This window comes from Brienomyrus brachyistius, chromosome 22, assembly GCF_023856365.1.
Source record: "Brienomyrus brachyistius isolate T26 chromosome 22, BBRACH_0.4, whole genome shotgun sequence".
In the NCBI taxonomy this organism is placed as follows: Eukaryota; Metazoa; Chordata; class Actinopteri; order Osteoglossiformes; family Mormyridae; genus Brienomyrus; species Brienomyrus brachyistius.
In genome coordinates this window covers 728,637-753,866 of record NC_064554.1, presented here as the reverse complement: position 1 = coordinate 753,866, position 25,230 = coordinate 728,637, and the positions used below count along the sequence as shown (strand labels likewise).

Below are 25,230 nucleotides of genomic sequence, written 5' to 3'. Positions count from 1 at the left end.
AAAGGAATTCGGAAGCGACACAGAGCAGGAATGTGGGATTTATTCCAGTTCCCCAAGTTGCTTTTAATCACTGAGACAAAAGACAAAGCTTTCCTTCAAAAAATAATAAAAAATTAAAATAATTCAAATATGAATAATGGAGAAGCTTCAGTTCATTCCCTGAACATCTTTTCTCAGGCCGGTGACACAAAATTCCAGCAAACTGTCCTTCACAGCCCCCCCCCCCCCAGGACATAAGGACAGGCTGATTCCCCATCCCCCTCTGTTGAGTGCCTGATGCCCTAGTGCTCCAGTACAGTGTGAACACACACACACACACACACATTGCCCCATTGTGGCAATATAACAGGTGACAGAATTACAATTAAACCTACTGACATGCAGGCTACAGCGGCCCAGGGCAGCACTGTGTCATGTGACTGACCCGGTATCATGTCACAATACTGCATAGTCAGTCGTGCTGCATCACTGCTGCAGCACTGCAGGATCGATAAATGAATGTGAAGAAGTCCATGCGCATCAACGGTTCACCTGGACACACAAACACAGAACAAAATGTAACAGAAGAATACAGCCGGTAGATGCTGGCCCCTGTGGCAGATGATACATACTGTGGGCTCTAGAGGATGGCATACTCACCCGTTAGTGGTGATATTCACAGGGGGCCCCGAAATAGTTATATTTCACACCCTGAGACCTCATCAGCGAGCTGAAAGGGGGCCAGAGGCAATAGTCTAAACCACTGAAATGTGCTTCTATAAAGGGCTCGAACCCAGAAAGGTCTTCCACAGCATGCTAAAATACTTTGTTTGGGGGGGCATTCCTTAATTGTTATATTTTGTTTTAGGTGAAATCGTTTAATACTACGAATCATCATCATCATCATCATCACTAGTGTCATAATACCAAAACATCTTCACAAATATTATATAATATTATATTCTTTTATATATAATATCATATATAATTAACACCCATGAACTAAATCAGTACCATAACATGACAGCACTCTGGTGAATGAGAGATGGGGGGGGGGGGGGGTGTGTGGCAATTAGGGACTGAAAAGGGGTATGGGGAAGCTGAGATGCGTTCGGGTCCCTATCGCTGAGTAGCAACCCCACTGCCTTAGCATCCGGAAAGGACCCCACCCAGCCTGGATCTACGGATTGCACAGAAATAAACACTGTCTTGGTGGAACTGCTCTCCCACAAGGAATTCTCTCTCTCTCTTTGTAAAAATAGATATAGATTCATACAGTATTTCATAAACAAATTCATGTCGTACATTGTCGAAACAAAAAAAGAAAATCTTGCGACATTCATAATACTACACTGTGAGATTTGTGCATTCAGACACCAATGCATAAGATCAAGCATAAAAAAAAAAAAAAAAAACACGCGCACACACAAACCCAATCCATTCCATTGTGATTGCCACAATGTTTGGTCAGTGGGATCTTGAGCACCATGAAGGGGTGGGGGGTGTGTCCGAAAAATACTGTAAAAGGTGGTGAGATGCACCCACTTGCAGCTCCACACATCCATCCGTCTGCCGACATCCATTTCGGTGCCTGGAGCAGATACAGGAAGTGAAATCTTGCCGGACCTCGGCTGGTCCTGATAACTTCCTTCCTCTTCCAAAACAGACGGACAGTAGCAGCTCAGTGCAGGATTGCAGGACATTTGCATGATTTGCTTGTTGTGTTCCGTTTGATCGCCGGCAGCTGAAAAACGGTCTTAAGCTCAAGTTCCAGGTAGGTCTGTGCACTGCATTTCATTCCCTTTGGGATACATCTTTCCCTGGCTCAGGATGAAAGCTACTCGTATTCAAGGAATTGCTTGTGATAAAATAAAAGATACCTGTGGGTAAAACACAGCACCGAGTCAAATTTCTACAAATTAATTAGTAAAAGCATTAACTTATACCAAAACCTAAACACTGAATGGCAAGACTTCCCAGCTGATTTGTGTTAAGTAGTGTTTAATCATAAAATGTATTCCCTTAGGGATCCTGACTCAAAATTAATTGCTATTCATAGCCACACACTTCCCATTTATCCTGCATTGTGATCACAAACAAATGACAGCTATTCCACCAGCTTCTAAACAAGGACTCGCCTCCTGTACAGTCTGATTGGTTACCTCTCTGAACCAATCATTTTTCCTTCTGCCCTCATTTTTGTGTAAGTCACAGACATGATCATCCCCCTCTTCCATCTCTCTGTGGTGCTGCTACATTGCATCATGTGCGTTTTACGTATCTGACTAACGATGCTTAGTTTTGGCCCAACGGAAATAATACATTGGACATGTTTCATGCTGGGTAAAGAGACACAGCCATCAGTGAAAATATTATCTATTTGGTTCCTTTATGCTCTATAAAGGGATGGAGTTCTTTGATAAACGAAACATGCTTTTTCAGAGACAGACATCCCACACCGACATATACAGAGGCTGCCCTGCAGACTGAGGAAGCCTTTTAAAGCCTTAAACCCCCCCCCCCCCCCCCCCCCCAGGTGACGTCTGGGGGCTCACCCTTCGCTGTCCAGCACGTCTTTGATGGTGGCTTTGGTGATGACGGCATCATCACACTTGAACCACTGGTCCCTGTGCTGGCGGATGAAGCTCGTGTAATGTCCGCTCTCCAGGGTGCCCTGGTGATTGACGACCGCAAATAGCGAGTACCTGATGCAGAGGGACACTGAGTCAGGGCTGCGACCTCCACTGCTCACCTGGCTTTCAAGAAGGTTGCTCCAGCAGGAGCAACTTTCTGTATGACAGATGCAGAGACTGCTGTCCTACACACTTCCTCATGCTGCCACCTGTAGCGCATTGATCCAAATATCGATATAAAAGGCAACAGTTTCGGCCAGATGGAAATACCTACTTATTGTCATTGTTTAAAGTGTCCAGGGGCTGCTGGTACTGTCCGTTCATTCTGCTCTCTTTACTGCAGAACAGCAAACACAGAAAAAGGACAGAAAGCATTTGGTGAGTTACAGCGTTTCTGTGACTCCTCTGTACCAGATGGCTTCCCCCTTGACCATCAGAAGTCAGGCATCAACACATCATGGGGGAGTCACAGCATTTCTGTGACTCCTTTACACGGTCTCTTTCCTGTCACAATTGAAGACAAGAATTCATACATGATGAGGGAGTCAGTGTTTCTATGACTTCTCTTTATCAGATGTCCTCCCCCAGGAGCACCAGAAGCCAGGAAAAATCCACCTGCAGCAGCCACAAAGTTGGGGGATACGGCAAGCTGCTGTCCACTAATGGCAGCCATATAAACCAAGAAAATACCCCCGTCAGTCATGTGGTGTGGATGCCTCTCCAACCCCCCCAGTCAAACTTATCCATCTGGGCTTATCCTGTTTGGTGTCGCGGTGAGTCTGGAGCCTGTTGCATGCGGCAGGGGAGCAGCCTAGATTGGGGTGCATTTATATAAGGAGCAGTAGGAAAGGGGGGTCACATGAACCATTTAACATACTTCCACTATACCTCACACGGTCCGCCTTACAGATACATTTATTTACCAGACTCTTCACTTTCATTCACTTTATTCATTTGTTAAGCATATGCTATCTACAAAGAGACGCACATTTTTGAGAAAGCAGAGTCAGCCAGTCTCTGGAGCAACTGCAAGGGTTAAGGGCCTCGGTCAAGGGCCCAACGGTGGAAGTGCTTTGCCTTTTAGGATTTGAACTGGCAACCTTCTGATCATTGACGCAGCTTATTAGCCATACCCCACCCCCCCCCCCGTAACACTGACTGGGCCATAGTAATGAGTCCATCCTGCATGCTAAGAGAATGTTCCAGGTCCTATCAGGCTTCCAAAATCGGGGCATTTCCCAGCTCAAGGCTGCTCACCTGGAGGCCATGAAGGGCGTCATGTCCAGCTCCAGCGGAAAGGACACGTAGGTGGTGATCTTCCTCCGCAGCTTGGCTGAGTGTTCGAAGCGCTGCCACGGGGAGAGAGGGAGGATGTGAAGAAGAAAAAAAAAAGCGACAGAACAAAGAAGGAGAAGAGGAGAAGTTAAATACGAGCATGACTCACAAGGAGAAGCAAAGCTGCGATGATGTAAACCCAGGCTCTGTGTGCTTTAATAGGAATAAATAAGTGACTGACATTTAAGCAGATTTTAACGGCAAAGCTTAGGAATGTAAACAGAAGCAGCCGTTCCAGGCGCCATGGCAATGGCAGAACTCACTTTGAGGTGGAAACACGCCACGATGGGCAGCTTCTTCATCGTCAGCTGCTTGGTGGATTCTTGGTAACTATGGCAACCGCCACACTTGATTTTGGCGCCACTACCGAGGTGTTCTGGCCGCGTGAACCTGCGAGGGGCACACACGCGTCACCAATTGCACACCGAAGGCGCTTAGCAGGACAATCCTCAGCTCCGGGCCCTGAGGGTCCAGCAGACTGAAGATTCAGGTTAAGGTGCAGCTCTAAGGACACTCACCAATTAGGTGACCAGGTGAACAAGGTGTGTTACTGTTAGGGATCTACAGGGATCTTGTGGATCCTTGGAACATGAAGTTCATGAATATGAAAGAAAATGTCAATAGCTACAAGTGTGAACAGTGTGTGGGTCCTGGTCCTCAAACAGACTGAACCACATGTGAGAATGTTGTACGCTGATGAATGGAGAAAGTACAGCAATCCCACTGAAGGAGTTGGCGCAGGAGACGGGGCCCCACCTCCGCAGGCAGTCCGTGAGTGTTGTGGAGCCTGAGAGGTGGCTCTCCCCGTTGACCACGTTTCCCTCGCCGCCGGGACTGAGCGGCCAGAAGGGCATAGAGGACCCTGGCAAGTCCAGGCTGATATCACAGAAGGGGTCTATTGTCGTGGAGACACCGCTGTATAACGAGAGAGAAGCGTCTGTCATGCAGTAAGGCCAGCATTCATCATCCACTCGATCACAAGACATACGCCCGATCATTCTTACATGTCTCCTTCTGTTTAATTATATGTGCTGTGTTGCATAGCAGGCTATTAAGGGGGCAGTATGTTAGGCCAATTCTGGTACTGTTAATTCTGTTTTGGAATCAGTGGCACGTTAGGTAACATTTATGCCAATGAGTCATGGAGCTACAGTACCCAATGTGTCCACAAGATGGCAGGATAAAAGGAACACTGCACAGATGGTGCAGAGCCAGAACAGTATGATGTAGAAGCTGGCTGTGCCTTTAATGACCCGGCTGATTTCTAGCCTCCACTGCGAGCAGTAGCATTCGTCTGGCCAGAGAACTGTCGATCTGAGCACCACTGCGGTCTAAACCAACACCCCCAAACAAAAAAAGCCATGCATTAAAATCCTGTTCCTGTCCCCGCCAGAATGTTTTCATTCCAACCCACACTACTTTCAACTGGCCACATTCATTATTAGCTAATTAAGGACCATCTGAGCCTGACTGAGGTAGCATTGGAATCAAAATATTCTGGGGGGGGGGGGGGGGGGGCAGGAACAGGATTGAGAACCACCGTTTTTTTGTTTGAGGGTGCTAGTTAAGACCGCAGTGCACACTACTTTTAAAGTGTGATAGAGGGAAAGTAAGCATTTTGTTCACAAGGGATTTAATCCAGGGGCAGAGAGAGAGAGCGACAGATTTTTCTAGGGTACAGGTGAGTTTTTATCAAAGACCCTATCAAATGGAAGGCAGAGCAAACGATTTCAGATCTGGCACACTCAGACTCTCCCGCACGCCCCACTCAGCACATCTTACTGGCAGACTTGGCAGGTGACATCAGACTGCAGGCCACCCGTGAAAATTTGGTCGATGATGCAGTTACAGTGGTTGGGGTTATTGGTCTTCTTACTGTTGTCGTCACCTGGGTAAAAAATATTTTAATCGGGGGCACAAAAAATGCCGTAACACTTGAAGGACGACACATACATCCGCTGCCGGACTCTCCTCTAAGGGCCTTTGTTCTTTCCAACCAAACCTTTCTCAAGTGTCACAGGTGTAATGAATTGTGGGTGGTATGAGTGCTACCGAGTCCCTGTTTCCACCACAGTGCTATATCTTGGACACCAACTAGTATGACGGGGATTTTAAACATCCTGTTGCGGGTTCCCGGTGATACAGGTCACTCACCCTTGCAGTGCCGGTGCAGCACGTCCAGGGCGGCAATGAGGAACTCGTGAGCATCCTGCTGCTCATAGCCAGCCAGGTGGCGCGCGTGCGTCCACACCAGGTGCAGCAGGCGGAATGGGATGTGGGGGGAGCGGTGGCCGGAGTAGAACTGGGAGAAGGGGGAAAACGTCACACTGGCGCAGCATAAACCCTAAACATGGCCTCAAGATCGCCCCCTAGTGGTAAGGGTCACACCTTCAAATCCTCTATCCTCAAACCGCACACGAATGGCCACTTCACATCTTGGAACCTATTGCAAAAACATCTCATTTGGCCAGGGTACTGCATTAGAGGCAGGATTACCCACCATGCTGAAAGCAAAGCCATGCTGGGGCGAATTGGGAGGAAAGGCCATAATGTGGCTGCCTGCAACTCCTGACCCCCCCAGCCCCACCGTCACAACATGAGGGAGCGGTGAAACTGCAGCACCGGACCTAAGCCACCCCCATTTCCACACCCACCCTGACTTTCTCAGACCCAACGGCCCCAAACCCTCTTTGCTTTGGTGGAGGGGGGGTGCAGAATGGAACCCTTTATGAGTGGGGAGGGACACTCCACAGAGATCCCTCATGACAATCACAGGGCCACAATTCTACCCCCCCACATACTGGAGGTACAAGCTGTAGCCAATTAACAGCTAGAACATGCAGGTGCATTTTTTCTTTTATTTTTACAAGGCAGGCAGGCAGGAGGGAAAGTAAGAAATGGAGAGATGGAGAAAAGAAAATAATGCAATGTAGGGGCTTAGCAGGAAGGTAGGAAGGCGTAGCCAATTAGTCTAAATGCAAAAGTGGGTATATATACTGATAGAGCAGTGCTGTGAGAGAGCAACAGGGGGCACTCTAAGCACCGGAACCTGAGGGCCTTTCGTGTGATGCAGTGCAGACAATAACCTCACAATACTTTATCAGGCACAGGAAAACAGGCACCCACCTCCTGGAAGAGCTGTGACATCTCGCAGACGAGGCACGAGTCGGACTGCATCTCACACTTGTGCCGGTCGGACAGGAAGAAGTCGCGGAGCAGCGGCGTGTGCGTGAGCGCCTGCACGATGCAGTTCATGAAGCATGTGTTGCCTAGGTTGATGAGGCCCCGCAGACCTGTGCAGCAGATGGAGGGGCGGGCCGTTAGGTGTGCACAAAATTGGGGATCCAGCCCCTACTAGCCAGCAGACCAGCTCCAAGAACACGACCCACTGCCACGCCACTATTACGTCACCCAGCCTAGTTCCCACAGCCCAAGTGATGAACATCCAGCCTGCTAAAAAAAGGATCCCCCCCCCACAGACCCCCCAAAGCATGTCCCTGGGGGACACCAAGCCGTAATGACGGCCACAGCCAGACCCATGCGATTGGCCAGATTCTGCTAAGCAGGTGAAACGCAGTGTGGCTCTGAACCAGGTCCAGAAACACCCAGCTGGCCAGCCCTGCTGCGGGGGATGGAGAGTACTAGATGAAGGGAGAGGGGGCACCCAACCGGGGGGGGGGGGGTTAAACGTTGTGGGCTAGAATAGCCTCACACCCAGGTCCCAAGCTGGGGGGGGGGCACAAATACACAAATGGAGCTCTCACCAATAGTGCAGTTGGTAGTGATCTTCCTACGCTTTGGGTTATGCCGCAGTAGCTCAAGTTCTCGTTTGGTTGGCTCCCACGTTGAGTACTTTTCACCGACACCTGGTGGGGGGGGGAGAGATGAGTGAAATGATCCAGGGAAAGGGGGGGGGTACAGAGAGGGTTTCGAGCTGCACCTTGCATCTTCCAGGCCTTCCTCTGCTCCTCTTTGGCGATCTGCTCCATGTCCTTGTCGTAAATGTAGTCCTGACACACGAAGCAGTAAATGCCGCCGTACAGCAAGTCTATAGCTGGAAGAGGAGGAGCAGCAGCAGTCAGGAACAGCTATTGGCCTCCACTCATCCCTGGCTGATCGCGCCATTCCCACTGTGTACTCCCCACCGCCGGAAAAAGCATCAGGCAGAAATAAGCAGGGGAGCACACAGGTACAACGACGCCTTGCTGCTGGCTTTACCTCATCCTCAGGAAGCCCCCATGCATGCTACCCACGTACTGCTGCCATGACGACGCCACCATAGTGGAGACCCCGTGTTAATTCCCCAGACTAAGACAATGTGTGAAGGACAGCAAAAGAGGAGGTTCAGCATGCAAATGCGTGTGGGGGTGAGGTTAGAGCAGTGTCTTTTAGTACAACATACCTTTACCATAAGGTTACCCCAGAAAGGGTTTGCTGTCAACCAATGAGCAAAGCCATTATCAGAGAGCATTATGGGTGATCCTGCATCTAAAGCTGCTCTTTGGCCAAATGAGAGACATTTTTGCAGCAGGCCCTGGCAGCACTGCAAAAATTTGACATGGGAATCCAACCTTCAAGCCAACCCTCCATTGTCACGCTATAGCTTGATGTCACCGCAAGACACATCACCCTGACACAGAGTCAGGTGCCTGCATTGCTGACAGAAGAAATTGGCCCAGTATAGTTTCTTTAACCTATAAAAACTACCTAAATGGGGGAATGGTTTTGTTACATTTCTTGGAAGCTGCAATTTCCAGTTTAGGGTGAAATTAGTCACCATGGCTGCAAATTGGCAGCAGGGCGGCGACATAAGCAGTGCCAGTCCCAGTACATAAATATTGCAGAGAGGCCCTGCACTGCATGTGCATGCTAAAGAACCCCCCTGCACCCCCCTACCGACACCACAATAATGTTCATGTACTGGTGTGAAGCTGGAGCATGCAGAGCCAGGGTAGGCCTCCACTGCACACGGACAAGCAGCCACAGGAAGGCCTTGGACTGAGTAACCATGGGAACCGGGAAAATAAGGCACCAAAACAATACGGCTACAGAAAAATAAGGTAGGATAATGCAAGGGGCGGGCACATCCATGAGGACAACAGCCCGGAGAAAGCACTAATTTGATTAAACATGGCCCGTTAATTGTGATCTTAGCCTTCTCGTATACGATTTTCCAACCCGTTTATCCGTTACTGAATCCGGGATACTGTGTAAATCCATCACCTAATTATCAGGCCCTTCGTTCTTCATTTGGGGGGGGCAGAGAGAGAGCAAGCAACGCACGGATAATGCCGCTGCACAGGAATCCCAGCATGCACCAGAAGCCACCCAGAATGGGAGCCAGTGGCGAGCCCAAGGCTGCCCCCTTCGCTTAATGTGATGCGATTATACGAACCCAGGATCATTAGTCTGCTAAGCAGCTTTTGACACAGGCATACGAAACAAAGAGATCACTAATGGGTCTACATTACTGATCCCCAATTACCCCCGGCTCCAGCTGGGGAAAAGGGCACTGACAGGCAGCACACAATCATCCTGCCCACTTTTGCTTCTCTGTAGCATGTCGCCAAAAACATTGCAAAGCAACTGGCTTCTTCTGGGCCATCTTAAGATTGTGCTGCCCGGATTTCGGATTTCCCTTGGTGTTTGAGTTGTGGGTGATTCACTAAAACGGGCAAAACCATCAGGACGGCACAGGTGAGTGGCCGTGATGAGAAATTCTGACCTTTCCACCAATCTCCCCCGACAGTGAAATGCATTGTGGGAAAAAGGACAGGCCAATCACGCAAGAACTAAGGTATCACCATGACGACTTGTGATTTCCCCAGGGACTTGCCTCAGCACAACAGGATAATGTCTGCCACCACTGGTCTCTTTGTGGATAATTAGCAACTCACACAACTGCTGTTAGCCACTGCGAATAGGAACACACTTACATACAGCACTTAGAGAAACCCTCCCAAGCTCGCTACTTTTGGGCTCTGAAGGGGATCTGGAGAAGAGAAGCCAGTGGTGCCTGGATGAGGGATTTTCCTTCCCTGTCATTTTAGTGTTTCTTCACAAGAGGGTTAATCATTTAAGGCTGAATATGTGTATATGGAATTTCAGTCCATGTGGGACCCACATCAGATCCACATTTTTGCTCCCTCCAAGCTCCCTACCAGACAGTTCACATTTGCTGGGAGGGAGCAAAATGGTTCACTGTCTTTAGGTCCCTGAGGACTGGATTTGGAAACACTAGAGTAAATTTAATGGCTGGCCCTCTCTCACCTAGGTTGTGCCTTTTGCTTTTTGCATGTTCGTGGATGTGTTTCTTCGTGAAACAGCCGAAGAAGACGCAGTAGAGACAGGAGTGGAGTCTGTTCAGGTGGGCTCCGCACATGTGGCAGATACATGACCTTGCCTGCAGGGGGCAACAGGGAGAAGCGGGAGGCAGTCAATAAAAGATTACACAAATAATAAAAAAAAAAAAACAAAATTGAAAGAAAAGGTAGTGAAAGACATGGTTGAGAGATGATCTTCATAATGTTTAAGACTCAGATTTTGTGACAGTCATGTGAGAGAGGTAATGGCTTTACGGCCCACTGTTTTGAACACAGTTGCAGTCAGCTTGCTGCTCCTTGAAACACTGTCCATAAGCGTCATATAGGATTTAGAGACACCAGCGCTAAAAAGGCACCTGGCAAAGCAAAAGGCCTTATGGTGGTTAATGGTAACGAGGATCAGCCTGCTGTGTGAAAAGCTCCTCGCCGGCAACGGGCCAGCTAAGATCCCACTTCAGGATGCTAAATCATTCGGAATGAACTTATGTAAGCGTGTATGAAGGAAGTGTCCGTAAGCATCACACTCGGCATCACGCTCCCTTAAGACACCGCGTGAGACTGCAAAGATGCGAGCGCCATCTCCGCACCCAGAGCCCCGATGAGGGTGACACTCCCCACTGTCAGCCTCTACCTCCCTCTGTGGCATTAGGGTTCTCAGGGACAGAGATGTTCACGAGGCTCAGAGTCTGGTTGGGTTCATTTACAATCACTTATCTGACGCTTATCACCCAAAGGGACTTACAGTAACCCTTCCCTCTACAATCCATGAGTGCTCCCTGGGATTCAAACCTACAACCTTTGCATCATTTGCAACATTCTGCTTGTGGAGCTACAGAAGCACGTCCAGAGACACAATGTTCCATATCAGAAAATGCTGGTTAAGTAAAAGAAAAAAAAAGTAAAATGGAATTGGGGGGGCTGGGGGGTAGGGGTCAGACAGTAAGGAATGCGGTTCTAGGTGGAAACGTAATCTGGGCAGAGAAAAAGCCTATGCGGAAGGCGGTCTGAGGGAAAGGCCTGACTAGCAAAACCTTCTGCAAAGGCCACACCCACAGAGCCAGGGGACTCCAGGCAGAAGCTCAGTCCTGTACAGAAGCTTGGCTGAGCAGCGCCTCCCTCAGCCTGCCCAGGATCATGTTGCCCTCCTCGCCGGATCAGGGACCTGCCCGATGGTAGCACCCTTCCGGAAGCCCCCATCCAGATACTGCAAGGGCCCCGAGTACATCAGCTGTCATTTAACTCTGGCAGGGCTCACATTAAACACTGTCAGTCTCGGTAACAGATCAGACATACACATGCATGTTACTACTGGAGACAACTTGAAATGGCCCGCAACACTATAGAGCATTTCTGGCATGTTGTGAGACAAAATGAAAACTCTCAAGCCTCGCCAGTGAGGGAGGTTCAAAAATAAATACAGAGCATTAACTGACATGCCCACTGCGAACACATTAGCTTAGTGCTAATGAAAAAAACTGATTGACATATCTTGACTGAGATGCAGCTCCCCCTGCTGGCGTAAGGATGCTGAGGATAAGCAGCTTCTCCGAGGACGCCACTGAAGACCGCAGGGATGCGGAATTTGGGGAGAGGAGAGGAAGCCGCCGGCAATGATGATCTTGCACAGATGCAGCCTGACTTTCTTCATGGGTGGGGCCCTGATACGTCCAAGAAGCAGTTAGGGAAGAACCGACGAGCCCAGCCTCATTACCGATACCGCAAACACCGCACAGATCAATTACACTCGCAGCATGCCATTGGGTCCGAGTGGTGCAGCTGACTGTCGAATGTGGCCGCAAGTGCTACAGTCACACTCCACCAGGGGGAGCAATCTGGACAGACTGGCCAGGAGGGAGGGAGCACGGAACACGACGGCAAGGAATAAAAGGTACACAAGAGTCCCTCCCATTAACACTTCCCATAAAAATCTCCCATTAACTCCGGGATTTTTGGCCCCTTCACTGCCCGAAAATGCTTGCGACAGAACGTGTTGCCATCCACAATGCACCAGGGCTCAATAGGGAATAGATTTAAAAAACAGATAAGGAATAAAAGCAGATCTGATATTGCTACAATCAGCAACCACACCCACCCATCCCCACTATGTCTAAAAATCCAATTTGCAGCCTCTTAATTCTCAGTGTCAGCATTTCCATAAGGCATTAATGTCCTATTAGGTCACGTATTGATCAGACATTGGTCAGAAGGACTGGGGGGCAGGGCTGGGGGAGGGAGGGATCTCTGGACAGCTTACTTCAAGCTTGAAGGTTTCATTATATGATTCTGTTTTGCTTACACATTCACTTCGGCTCCGTCATTTCACATTCCAGGAGAACGAAGCCATCCTGAGACGCATTATCAGAAGCACCTTACCCGATGAAGTCAGGACACGCAGGCAGGAAACCCAACAACAGCACGTCACTCACCAAGCGTACCGGAGAAAATTACGACACCGTGATATTTCTTAGGTAAACATATGCAAACAAAAGCTCAGTTGGTCTGAATTACTCGGACTAGGAGGATGTACAGTTCAAAGAGAATCAGAGGCTCTACCAAGGCATTAGAGAGACTGGTGCTTACATAGTTCTACTCCAAAGGAAAACCAAGAACTTCAGGTGGTTTGTCTCTGAATTTCTGGCTACGCTAGTCGCCCCAGATAAGGGACAATCCGCTCAATTAAAACAACCGCTACGGACGGTGAAAACCAAAGGAGCACCAGGCCTTCTATAAGGCTCCGCTCCCAGTCCGGATGGTGCTGAGACATACCCACAGCGATCCGAAGGACATGGGAAGCTGGCAGGCGTGTCACAAATAACTTCCTCCTTTTTCAATGTCCTGCTCACACTTCCCTGCTTTCATTTTAATTACGGCTCGGCTTTGTTAACCCCCCTGGGGCCATGGGGCTCCGCCGGATTACACGCTCAGAGACCGATATCACTCACTGCCACTCACTGCACTGCAGGAACATGGAACATGTTGCAGTGGGGGGGGGGGGTTGGTTGCCATGCCAATATTTTATCCTGAGCTTTTCAGGGTTGGTGCCTCGATTTACAAGGCAGTATCAGACCCAGCATCTCACACCACCAGGAGTAAAAACAACTACATTTCTTCCCACAGTTATGCACAGATTCCATCCCATATTCTCTGACAGTGAGGTGATCTTTTTGGAAGCACGATGCTCAAGGAAACAGATCCCCATGCAGGTAACGGTCCAAGACTCTGATTGGGTGGCACGGTCCATTGTCAATCTGTGACCTCAAGGATTAGCGAAAGCAGGCCTGGGGCAAGGATGGGGTGCCAAAGAGCCTGTGTCATCACAGGGCAAAGTGCCAGAGCACCACCCAAGGGCTAAAACAAAACCACAAAGATGAATCGGAAAGCATGATGTTTTGGCCAAGGCAAAAGTCACACCGACAAAGGTCACCAGCTGAGACAGGTCTAACACCAGAAATATGGATACAAATCAAGAGATAGACCATCTACAAAGGTAATCGATATAATCAAACATCTGGGGAGAAAAAAAAAACATCTGGAATATAAAAGGCCATTTTAAAGACGGGTTGATTGGTTGGACAGAGATGCCTTTAGACAGAGAACTTTCCACCTCTGATTTGATAAAGTTGTTTGAAGAAGCAACTTCCCTCACAATACAACAGAAGCATATTTTTGTCCCATTCAAATCGTACAGTAACATCCATCCATCCATCTTCCAAACTGCCTATCCTACTGGATTGCGGGGGGTGGTACAGTAACATTAAGAAGCAGCACATTCATAAGATGCTAAGCATGTTTCAGGGGCAAATCTTATACTCAGCTCAAGGGTTCAACAGCAGAGCATGATAATTCCATTACTGCCAGAAAAAAAAAAACACACACAAAGACAGGTTAAAACCTGAACGATGTGTCACTGTTCTCACCTCCCTAAAGCTCAGTCTAATCTCCACCTTCCCTGGTTTCACGCTGCTTCCATGCTTTCCACACTTACGTGCAGTTGTCGACTGACGAAAACAGTGAAAGAACTGCATGCATGCCCCAAGCGAGTCATTACCTCGACAACAGCAAGACATGCACATGACTGAGTGTCGGCGCTGCCTCTTTTCACATGAGGTGAATGACTACCAGAGAGCAAGAGGTGGGACCAGCCGCCATCACTCTGGGCCGCGACAGTGGGAACAGAAGCTTCCAGGGGCAGGAGAACGATTCCCCCCGAACAGTCAGGCCCACAGAGAAGTGGCCACTGGAGACTGGAATTAGTCTCACCTTCTGACGGAGGTTGGCCAAGTCCCCAGTCCGAGTGAAAGAGCAAACAGAGCGAAAAGGACGTCAGCTAGTCAGAGACAGGCTCAACAACACAGTCATACTGCCCCCTGGTGGTCTGACATGCCTTCAACATGAAATGCATTGACAAATTTCATCAACACAAACTGGAAAGCAGTTTCCCCCAGTGTTTTGGACCCTTTGGTGCATCAACTGGGATATGCAGAGTAAGTGGTGTGTGAGCGTGTGTGGGTGTGTGTGTGTGAGGGGGGGTGTTATCAGGGAAAACCTGCCAGGTTTTAGATAAATAAATGTCTATCATTCTGGTCCCCAAAACATAAAACTTCAATTTCATAGAAATCCATGAAAACAAACAAAAAAAAAAAAAAAAAGAGAGAGAGAGGTGGAGATTTCAGGTCCAGGGAGTAAAGATTTTGTTTCAACCTACCAGTTGAGTCCTTTGTGACTATGACTCTTTATACTGAAGTGGTTGGTTGCAACAAAATCTTGGTCTGGATTTGTACTCTCTGGACCTGAACTCTCCTGAACATCTGGCCAAAAGTTTTGCATTTTGGTTGGCTACTTGTGCTTAAGTTTAGGTTAGGGTCACCACAGGGTTAAGATTAGGGTTATATGACCATAGAAATTAATTGAGGCAGCCCACAGTGACAGGGACATATGACCTGTGTGTGTGTGTCACCCAATCTTCAATTAACACAGCTGATACAGACAATCAGGCCCTTCAGTAGCACCTCAGTTTTAGAGCCATCTTAGTTTCAACATAGCTGACTCCAATGCTTATCTGTAAGGTGTTAAATTAGGGCTGCACCCAAGATCTGCAGGGTGGCAATTCTCTGGGACCAGGAATGAGCAGCTCCAGACACCAAAAATGTTCATTCTTTTTGTAAAAGGGGAAAAACATTAATTGGTGCTTAAAGGAAAAATGAAATATCCACTCAAACATGATATGACAGAAATATATATTCATACTACAGTAAAACTTCACTGGCGGACAGTTATTAATTTCTGACAACAGCCAATTGCACTCTCCTCTTGTTTTCTCCTCTATATAGAATCGCAAGACCAGAATCCAATCAACACCTCGGCCAAACCTAATTAGAACCTAATTGAACCGCTGCCCTCTATTCCTCCCCCCCCCCAATTAATGCCTCTGCTGTCAGGGCCAATCAGGCCTTCCTTGACCCCCACTCCCCACAACTGTCACTTAAAGGCATGACACCTTCCACGGTCAAACCCCATCTGGTGAAAACCAGGACATAAATTTCATCCGCTAATCTGGTTCTTCCAAAAAAGATTTGTTACTTTAACATTTTTCAGATCCCTTATGAACAGAAATGAATATACATAACGAAGGGGGATACGAGAGCAAGCAAGATAAATATACATGACAGCTATTAATTTCCAAGTCACGGCTCAGACTGCTCAACCATTCATATAACCGTAAATTATGAATAGGTTTCTGAAAAACGCGAGTCTGCGTAGGCCGCATGTGTCACTGCTTTCCGCTCGTGCCGCCACCCCCCCCCCCAATAATTTCCTTATTGAGTCAAACCATGCAGATTTTCACCAGGGCCTTCTGCCTCTCTGTCACTGAGGTAAGCATTTCAAGTGCCAAGGTGGAAAAGATAGAAGCCTTGATTTTCAGGGGGCCTACCCTTTACCCCAACCCCCTACAAACTGACCACCACTTCCAGAGAAAGAGGACAGTACAGCATGCTGGAATGAACAATTACGGAATTAAAAAAAAGCTCAGTGGAGAAAGAACTCCGGCTAATTAGCTGAGAGTTTCATTCTCGTTAGCAGTGCCCGGGGAGAGAGGCACTCAAAGTGTTTGTTTTCCAGCTCCCATACCCCCACACCCCCCACCATTGGGCCCATCTTAGTCAAGCAGGTTTTGTGTCTACTTTCAGGGGGGGAGTGAACCCCACACTGCACTGGAGAGAGCAAAAACGGAGGAATGAATAAATGAATTGAAAGTATGCGGCAGTGTAAGCAGGGACTCTGACGGCCGAGACCAGCTCCTCCGCGTGCCTGCATGGCACATCCTGTGTGCGAAGGAAGTGCCTGCCGGAGGAGAGTGGGCAGCCCCAGCGATAACGGTACTGCTAGTGAATGGAGGACAGGCACAGTGGCCTGGGGGCTGTTGCCTTCATACACATGCACTTGCTTTTCTCAGATATGGATCTACAGAAGTTGGGGGGGGGGGTTGCATCTCACCTGTGCTCCGTGTGTGTGGATTATGCATGTTCCACTCATGTTCAGTGCTCATAGGAGATTTACTTACACAAAAATGTTCTGAGGACAGAATGAAAAAAAAAATCATTGATAATGTCTCTGATCCAATCAGAATGTAGAGGAGGTAAGAACTAACAACTAGAGAGGACAAGACCAAGATCTGATTGGTTAGTTCCACCTTTAGTTGCTTGGACCCACTTCCTCCACATTCTGATTGGTTCTCTCTCTGAACCACTTAAATTTCATTTTCAGAACATTTTTGTGCAAGTAAAACTCCCAAGAGCATGTTGAGTGAAACTTTCTGATATAGCTAGGCTAATCAGCCTCTCAACTGCCCACTGTATGCGTGAATGCAACTGCATTCCATCCAGGACGCACCCCAGCCTCATGCCCTATACAGCCTGGCACACTATGGATGATAGAGGAATGGACAGCTTACCGACATTTGAGATGCCATAAATGACTACCATATGCAAACCTGATCTACTGACCTCAGCTGCTGTGTGGTTAGAGAAAAGCAACCAACCAGAAAGACCTTACAGAGATCCCTGGAAAACACAAAATACACACATGAGTCCCCTGGGCCACAAATATACAACAGCATTACGAAACGTGGCACACTAACAGCACTACAGCAGAGAAGTGGAGACTCTTATTATGCACTCACAAGTATGTCTGAGGTGTGTGTGTCCACCTCCTCCCCTCATTTATATAAAGAGTCCCAGGCAGAGGCCTGCTATCGATTATCGGTTTCATTCAGGCAAAATGAAACTAATGGCATTTAGCAAACACCTTGCTGCTTCTAGCTAGTGGGCTTATTTTTTCCATCGGAATGGCAAAATTTCGTAATTCTACATAACTGAAATATAAAGACATTCAGTGTCTGTTTGTTAACCATATATCCACCGTCATGATGTCAGAGCTCCCAGGAGACGATGCTCTGCAGTAGTTTGGCATCTCATTTTTCACACCATCCAGATGTTATATTGTGGTACACGATTTTCTGAAAGCTACGCTATTCTGGTATTCTGAAATCTTGGGAATAAAATCTACTGAGCACATTGGGGGAATTTCATTGAGAGGACCCCCCCCCAGGCTCACCCAATTTTGTCACTGAGATATCAAATATCCACAGTACACCCTAAATACCACAGTATACTGTATTACAGTAATATCACCCAAGCCTCATCTGCGGCCAGTAATACCCAACTTATGACCTCACTGTCCTTCCAAAAGGGATCGCCCATGTCTGCCTGACATCACATGTACTCCAATCTACGATTCCACTGGAGGAGAGAACCTTTCCTGCTCACAAATGAAGGACAATGTCACGGGACACTGTCCACTCCACCACGTGACCGCTCAACGAATTTTCGTTTGACAGAAGAGACTCTATTTGAATAAAAGTCCTCATATCGGCTTACAGCAACGACGTGTGGAAAACAGTCGGAGGCCAGTCGGCGAACACAACTCTGCAGACGCCAAACCACGCCGCTCTTCATCCCACAAAAAATGTAACACGCGTGCAAGAGGAAGCAAGACAGCTTAACATGAAATTCATAAAGATGCAGGGCAAACTCATGGGGAAGCGTAAAATCTGAACCGTGTGGGACGTTCTGGAATACACAGGCTCGCACATAGTTAGCAGATGCTTTTATCCAAAGTGACATACAATAGAGAAAGCAAGGGCAGACCGTCCGAGAGCAATGGGGGTTATGAGCCTCACTCAGGGGCCCGACGATGACATCACTCTGTCAATCATGGGATTTGAACCGATGACCTTCTGATCCTGGGCAAGCATCCAGAGCTGATGAGCCTTCCTGCTTACAGCAGAAGCAGCAAAACCTCAGGGGTTGACAACCACAAGTCCACCTGCTGGGGGGAGTGCACGTTACCAGAGTGTAACCTGGGGGGTCAATCGACCCCATGACCAAAATGCCAAGTCTGCAGATTTAGGGACCACTGGGATAGAGCAGGGATGGAAATGTCGATGGAAAAGGGCTGTCCCGCATTTCCTACAGCTGCTGCAGGATTCCAGTCGCTGGCTACTCAGATTAAACCCTCAAGGCACTTCACCCCCCCCCCCCCAGCCAGCAGGAGACCCAATAACTGAAAGCCCAAGATGAAAAGCAGTAGCCATTTTAAAAAGCAGGGGGGAAATGGGGAAAATAAGATGCAGAGAGGTGGAACAGAGCAAGCTGAAGTGGTCGTAGTACAGTAGTAATATCTAAGCCTGGAATCTCCATCAGCCAATCAAAAGCAGCGTATGTGACATTATGCGGATTAAATTGTTATGCGAATGTAGGACTTGCTGCAGGTTTTATTTTTTTTATAGCAGTGCAAGAAACACCTCACAGAAAATCCAGAGCGGTAATTTGAACAAAACAGAAGACACATGGTACATCAAATGCAGGAATTCCCTTTTCAAAGGTAAAGAAGATAAAAAAATGGAGGGAAACAGCACGTTGCATCTCACACTGCTGCCATTTGGGCCGGGCGTGTGGGACATCAGGCGTGGGGTCAGCATCAAATCAAAAGCAGAAGGGCCGTAATAGGCAGGGGCAGCGGGCGTGAGGAACAGGTGGAGTCAATCAGCATAAACAATGACGGTCACCTGACTTGGGCACCCGAGACAGATGGCGGCCCTGCTCTAGCCTCTTCATAAACAACGATATCCCCAACCCCATCCTTTTGTGTCCAAGACTTTGATATCTAGAATTAATAAGGGCTATATTATTCTGTCAGGGGTGCAGGAATAATGTCAACAGCCAAGATGTACAGACATTCATGTGGATGATAGGGCAATTCATGTGGCTCAGGGCAAACTCTCAAAACCAGACTGACATGCCCATAAGACTCCAAAGCACCACTATACATGGAATCATCAGCTTCTCAAACACATGCCTCCATAGAAGTCCACACCGCACAGGGTTACATTGACACAGTTCTAAAACATCTCAGCGCTGGCTTCTTAGAGACACTGCACAACACCACTGTATTCAGCTAATTTCAATTAACCTGATTAAGATAATAATCAAAAGCATCTAACAATCACAACCAACTAACAGATTATTACTTTGGGGCCTTACATATTTCTACAATAATCCTGCCAACATCTGATAAAGAATCAATTGCCTGAAGTAAATTTATCTGACTGTTAGATGACTAATCATTCATTCAGCTATGACCAAAGCTGTTATTAAATATGTTTACAAACATATACTCTTTCCCCAAACCCTACAATTCCTAATAATTGTGTAAAATGGTGTAACTCGATTAGCAAAACCAAATGTCATTCTAGGCTGTTCTGCTTAATTCCATTTTAACTTGAAGATTAAAATGTTGAAGGAATCCTCTGAGCTCATTCATAAACAGCCCACACAGAACTGTAAACTGTAAACGTGGTGTGCCTTCAAGATCAGGGTTACGAAACGGACAACACCATGATCCTATGCCACAATCAGCGTTCAGTGACTGAACCATGGGCGTCGCCGCCATTAAATCTGAGCGGGACAGGTCCCCCTCACATTTCATAATTATTCGTTTGGACACCCCCACATTTAACATAAAATATTAGTTTTATGCCAGTGTGTCCCCCTCACATTCAAAATGCTTCTGACGCCCTAAGACTGAACCCTGCATAGATCTTCTCTCTTTCCATATCCACCCAGAGATGTAAAATACCAATACATAAACCCAAGGGGACCCATGTTCCTCGCTCATTTTTGACCATCTCCATCACAAGGTGAAATTCGATGCCGCATGTGCCCAGAGCGATCATTCCAACCATGGTGAAGCAGACACAAACAGAAGGACGTTTCCTTCCAGTTACATCACTTCCTTCCCATGCTGGAGGTACACAGATGGCCCACTTCCTATGTAACGACATTATTCCATTCCTATTTCACCTCTCCACATCACAGATGCAAATCCAGAATCTTGCAACTGCAATATATTTTGTTTCTATAAAAAAAAGGCCTCAATTGAGGGCAAAATTTGTATCATTTATTACACAACAGAAATCTGTTACGATAAAAATATTCTTTTAAATACAGAACTAAAACAGAAAGATGTTTTTTTTTCCTAAAGGGGCCTGGCAATCTCCCAGAGAACAGCAGAGGAGTTTTATGAACAGCATTAACCCACATGAGGTGAGGTACTATATTCAGTGTAGACCGCCAAACCTATTAGGCGTGGTGGTGCTTGAGGATAGTCAGCTATGCTGTAGCAGAACCTCCAGGGTTAGGGGTTAAATTGACCCCACCCCAGGTCAGCTGACTGGCACTGCACATGTATGACTGGGTGCATGTTCTGTGGTGGACTGGCATCCTGTCCAGGGGGCACCCAGAATTCAGCATTACTCTTTCTGGGATAGGCTCCAGGCCTCCCTCATGACCTTAAGAAGTACAAGTGCTAGAAGACAAATGAATCGGAATGAAAACTGAAAACAAATAAAAAAGCACCACCTAGGTATTCAAACATTAATTATGAGACACACAAGAATATATGCTGTAAATATTTGCTGCTTACAATACCATAACATTAAAACACCACATGGTGCCTATAATTCATCCCCAGGTGTTTCGCCTTCAGTGGGAACGTAATTAACGTGTTACAAATGCATAAAAGCATCCAGCTCAGGGAGTCCCTCACGTGAGACGCGCGCAGAATTTCCAGACTGACACAGGGACTCTCGGCCCATCACTGGATACACACAGCTGTGCAGTTTCACAGATCAGAGACCGAGGGGGGGGGGGGTTCATGGAACCTTCTAGAAAGCACGTGAGAGCCTGAGCTGCTGCTTCACCGGGAAGCTGAGGATGACGAGCGTGTTGCCGGGATAGGTGTGAGAACCTGAACGCAGTGTCCACACGGAGAGTGCCTACAGCAGCACATGGCGGGGGAAGCCATAGTCAACGGCAGCTGGTGGCCAGGCCTGTTAGCTGCAATTCACTACTTCAATTAATGACAAGCGACGGGCACCAAACAAAACAAAAGAAAACACAAGTGAGGCAAAGCTACAGTCATACGATGAGTGATGAAGCAGTGACAATATCCAACATGTCCTGGGGACCTCTTGGTTCTAAGATCTAGCACACACTCATAGTATTGTGCTAATCACGCTATACCTATAATGCAGCATGAGTGGCGATCAAACATTAGGCTGGACCCTGGTGGTTAAATCATTTTCTGGGAAAGAGTTTTGCAATGTAATCAGCCTTCTGGGGAAACCGGGGGAGGATCTTCAGTTGCCAGGGCAAGGAGAGGAGTTTCGACTCACCACTGTTGTCCATCCCGCATCGATCTGAAGCACCTATTTTATCAACAGTGAAAATAAAAAAATGTGTGACACATGTAAGACATGCTGACGGCACCTTTACGAGAGACAACAGCAAGCTTGATAAGCCCATACAAACAGAATCGTGACAAAAAACACGCTGTCGGTTAATTTACATTAGGAAAAAAAACATGTGGACACTACACATTAAAACAGGGCCGGAGGATCCCCAAACGCCACATCAATGGAAGATGGTGAAGGTTAGTGAGGCAGCGATGAAAAGCGGGAAGAAGAAAGTGAGACAAAAGTAGGACATTAACATCTGGCTGCGGGCATCCCAACCAGAGAAGGGATTTACAACACTGCAAGCAACCGAACGCACAGCTAATGCAATAAAGTTTGCTGAAAGCAGGTAACTAATTAAAGTAACCACAAACATTTCCAGGCTAACCTCCGCCTGCAATTAGCTATTTGAGTCAAGTTGCATAATGGCATTATTTTTAATCAAAAGGACACGGGTTTTGTACGTGTCCAAGAAAAAACAAGAATGAACGGCGGCTTGGGTGCATTGGTTTGGCCTAGGGAGTGTATCATTGTGCGTGGGTGGGAGAGTACAGATGGTCTAACAAAAAAAGTACAAGGGGGCTACCTGATAGTGCCCCACGTTAATGCAGCAGTTGAACAGACAGGCGAGATAGGGTGCATGGCGCTGCGAGCACCTTTTGAACAATACGGGCGTAGAGTGAAGGATGGGCTGGTCCACGGTAAAGGATTTGAGATTCTGCATCGGCTCCGTGGCCGCAGCGACACGCACCGTTCGCTTGCCGACTTAAAGTGTTGCACGATGTTTTCACTGGTTTCCCAGGTTTAAAAAAGAAGGGGGGGGATTGAGGACGATCGGGCATTACTGATGGGCTGCGACGTACCGGCCAGCTGGCCACATTACATCCGACTGGATCGCCAGGGGATTCAAAAGGTATATCAAATGTTATAATAAAAGTGGAAAAATACCGCAGCTGCAACTAAACAAGATAAGAAATTTCGACAGCTAGCTGACCAGCTAGCAGGATTGGGTGTTTTTCCCATGTTGCCACCCAGAGACTGCTTATATCAGGAATGCAAGATGCTGCATGCACTTCAGACACAGAAGCGGAAGAGCTACCGGTGTGCTGTGCAGTTGTGCGTTTCCTCGTCCAATTAATATCATCATTAATAGGTGTCGCTTTTCCCCGTGAAGCTGTGGTGTCCTTTCGTGATAATTGCATTCAGATAAACTAAAGCAGCGACCATACTTCACATGTAACTTATCTTCTGCTTTCTGGGGACGTCAAAGTTAAAACAACGTGCTTTTGGCGATCAAGCGATAAGCACCTCTTCTTAAAGGATTTATACGCTGAGCCACACCAAGATAAGCTACTAGGGAAGGATACTTGCATTTTATCTGCCGACTGCCCATTCATTTATTCATAAGTTACCAATCCTTGGACAAACAGACAGCCAGCGCCAATTAGGTGTACCTTGGCGCGGCTCTGGCCATCCAGACGCTTACACTAGCTAACAAACGAGGATCTGGTATTGTGATGTGTGCTTCAAACTCTGGAGTAGCGTGTGTATAGTGTCTATATGAATGTATGCCATTTTGCTTGAAGTCTGGCGTTCCCCCTTTTTTACCTTGCGTCTCCTGGTTTCAGCAGTTGCGCTCCACACAAAGCACTGGTATATGACTCGCAGATTCTGTTTCCAGTTCTCCACCTTAAAACCATTCACATGGGAGCACCCGGCCGGAAACATGACAGAAGCGACATGCAATTTTAGCCAGCAGCCGCACTTTTGCAATTGACAAACGCGTGCAGGAGAATTAGCTTGCTAGCTGTACAGGAATGGGTCCGATTTACAATGAAACAACTACGAAAAAATCCAGAGCGAACTTGCACTACATGGAGCGTCCGCTTTTTGTTTTTTTCTTTCTTTTCTGCTTGCTTTTTTTTTCAGAAAAACATGATTCTCTTCAATGTCCCTTTAAATATCGTCGTGCATGTTTGTCGTGCCTTTCCTGTTCTTCCACTCTCCCGATTAATATATTTCTTAATGGTCGGCTTTGCAAGGCCCGCCCTGCTCCGGCTTATATGTGCAAGCGCAGAGTGTCCCACCATCTATTGACTCGCTGGGTGTAGTTTCCCGTCAGAGACACGCCCACCTACCGCTCAGATACCGCTGTAATTGGCTTAGAACAACGTCTTTTGTATAAGTGGGCGGGAATTCAGGTAAAAGAGACCTCCAATTGGACAAATGTAAGACCATCACTGCCAATAAAAAAATTCAGTAAATCTGGACCAGCCCATGTTAAGCGGCAAGCACCGGTAGCTTCGGCGAGTTAGCAATAAGCATGTCCTTGGTATGAAATTTTTCAGCCTTTAAAAACTATTCTACGTCTTGAAGGATGTGAGTGACACATCAACGATTACTTTGCGTGGCGCTGGTTAAAATAAATCTCTCGCTTCTGCAGTATTGCATGGTGATGCGTCACTTCCGACTGTAGTTGCTTCCCCCAGCTACCAAATCTAGACATTTTGCGCACGCCGATCTCCTCAAAACAATACCCCTGGGCGTGCCAAGTCGCCGCATTCATGGTGCTTTGCTGAAGCTTAGAAAAATCAGTTTATTCAAGAAAGTTCCGCACCAAAAAAGTGTATTTATCTTTTATATTACAGCACCGAACCTATTCTCACATACGAAAAAGACAAGTACAACAGCAGTCTCGTAAGAAAATAAAATACACACCGGTTAGACAGGTTTAAAACCGCTCATTGTGTGATGTATCGAAATGTTTTTCTTCCAGTGTACTTTGCTTTGGTACACTTTCAATATTGCTTTATATGCATGCATTGCTGGTGCAACAATTGCCATGACACTGATTAAAATGTTTTCTATAAACTTTCAATACATGCAATTTAGTACCGTGCTGAATCAGTTCAAAAGTGACATCTAATGGTTAGTTTTTTTTTTCAATTTCAAACCGGTAAGGTAATACCTCAATAAATGACTAAAGTATGAATTCTTGTGGTCGTTGTTTTGCTGTTGCTGTTGTTGCTCTGTGTGCACTGTTTTATTGTATTCTATTGTACTGACCTGTATTGTAAAGCGTCCTTGAGTGTGAGAAAGGCAATAT

General features: G+C 47.2%; 1 protein-coding gene across 3 annotated transcripts; it reads right to left on the bottom strand.

Moving 5' to 3' along the window:
* Positions 1–221: 221 nt before the first annotated feature.
* On the bottom strand, positions 222–24,198 carry LOC125718127 (ubiquitin carboxyl-terminal hydrolase 22-like). 3 transcript variants are annotated; one of them, XM_048991695.1, is made up of 14 exons: positions 23,733–24,198; positions 22,065–22,097; positions 10,218–10,350; positions 7,888–8,001; positions 7,712–7,813; positions 7,074–7,240; positions 6,102–6,249; positions 5,730–5,835; positions 4,704–4,862; positions 4,211–4,337; positions 3,870–3,961; positions 2,887–2,949; positions 2,535–2,684; positions 222–1,859 (listed from the first exon to the last, which is right to left on the bottom strand). In XM_048991695.1, the coding sequence occupies exons 1-14, from the start codon at positions 23,850–23,852 to the stop codon at positions 1,817–1,819; spliced, it is 1,557 nt and encodes a 518-aa protein (XP_048847652.1). In that variant the 5' UTR covers positions 23,853–24,198; the 3' UTR covers positions 222–1,816. The 3 variants fall into 3 exon arrangements, 2 of the variants coding, with proteins under 2 accessions (XP_048847652.1, XP_048847653.1); XM_048991696.1 differs by lacking the exon at positions 22,065–22,097; XR_007384776.1 differs by lacking the exon at positions 222–1,859 and having other exon boundaries at positions 2,600–2,684; positions 2,887–3,423.
* Between the last annotated feature and the right edge of the window lie 1,032 nt (positions 24,199–25,230).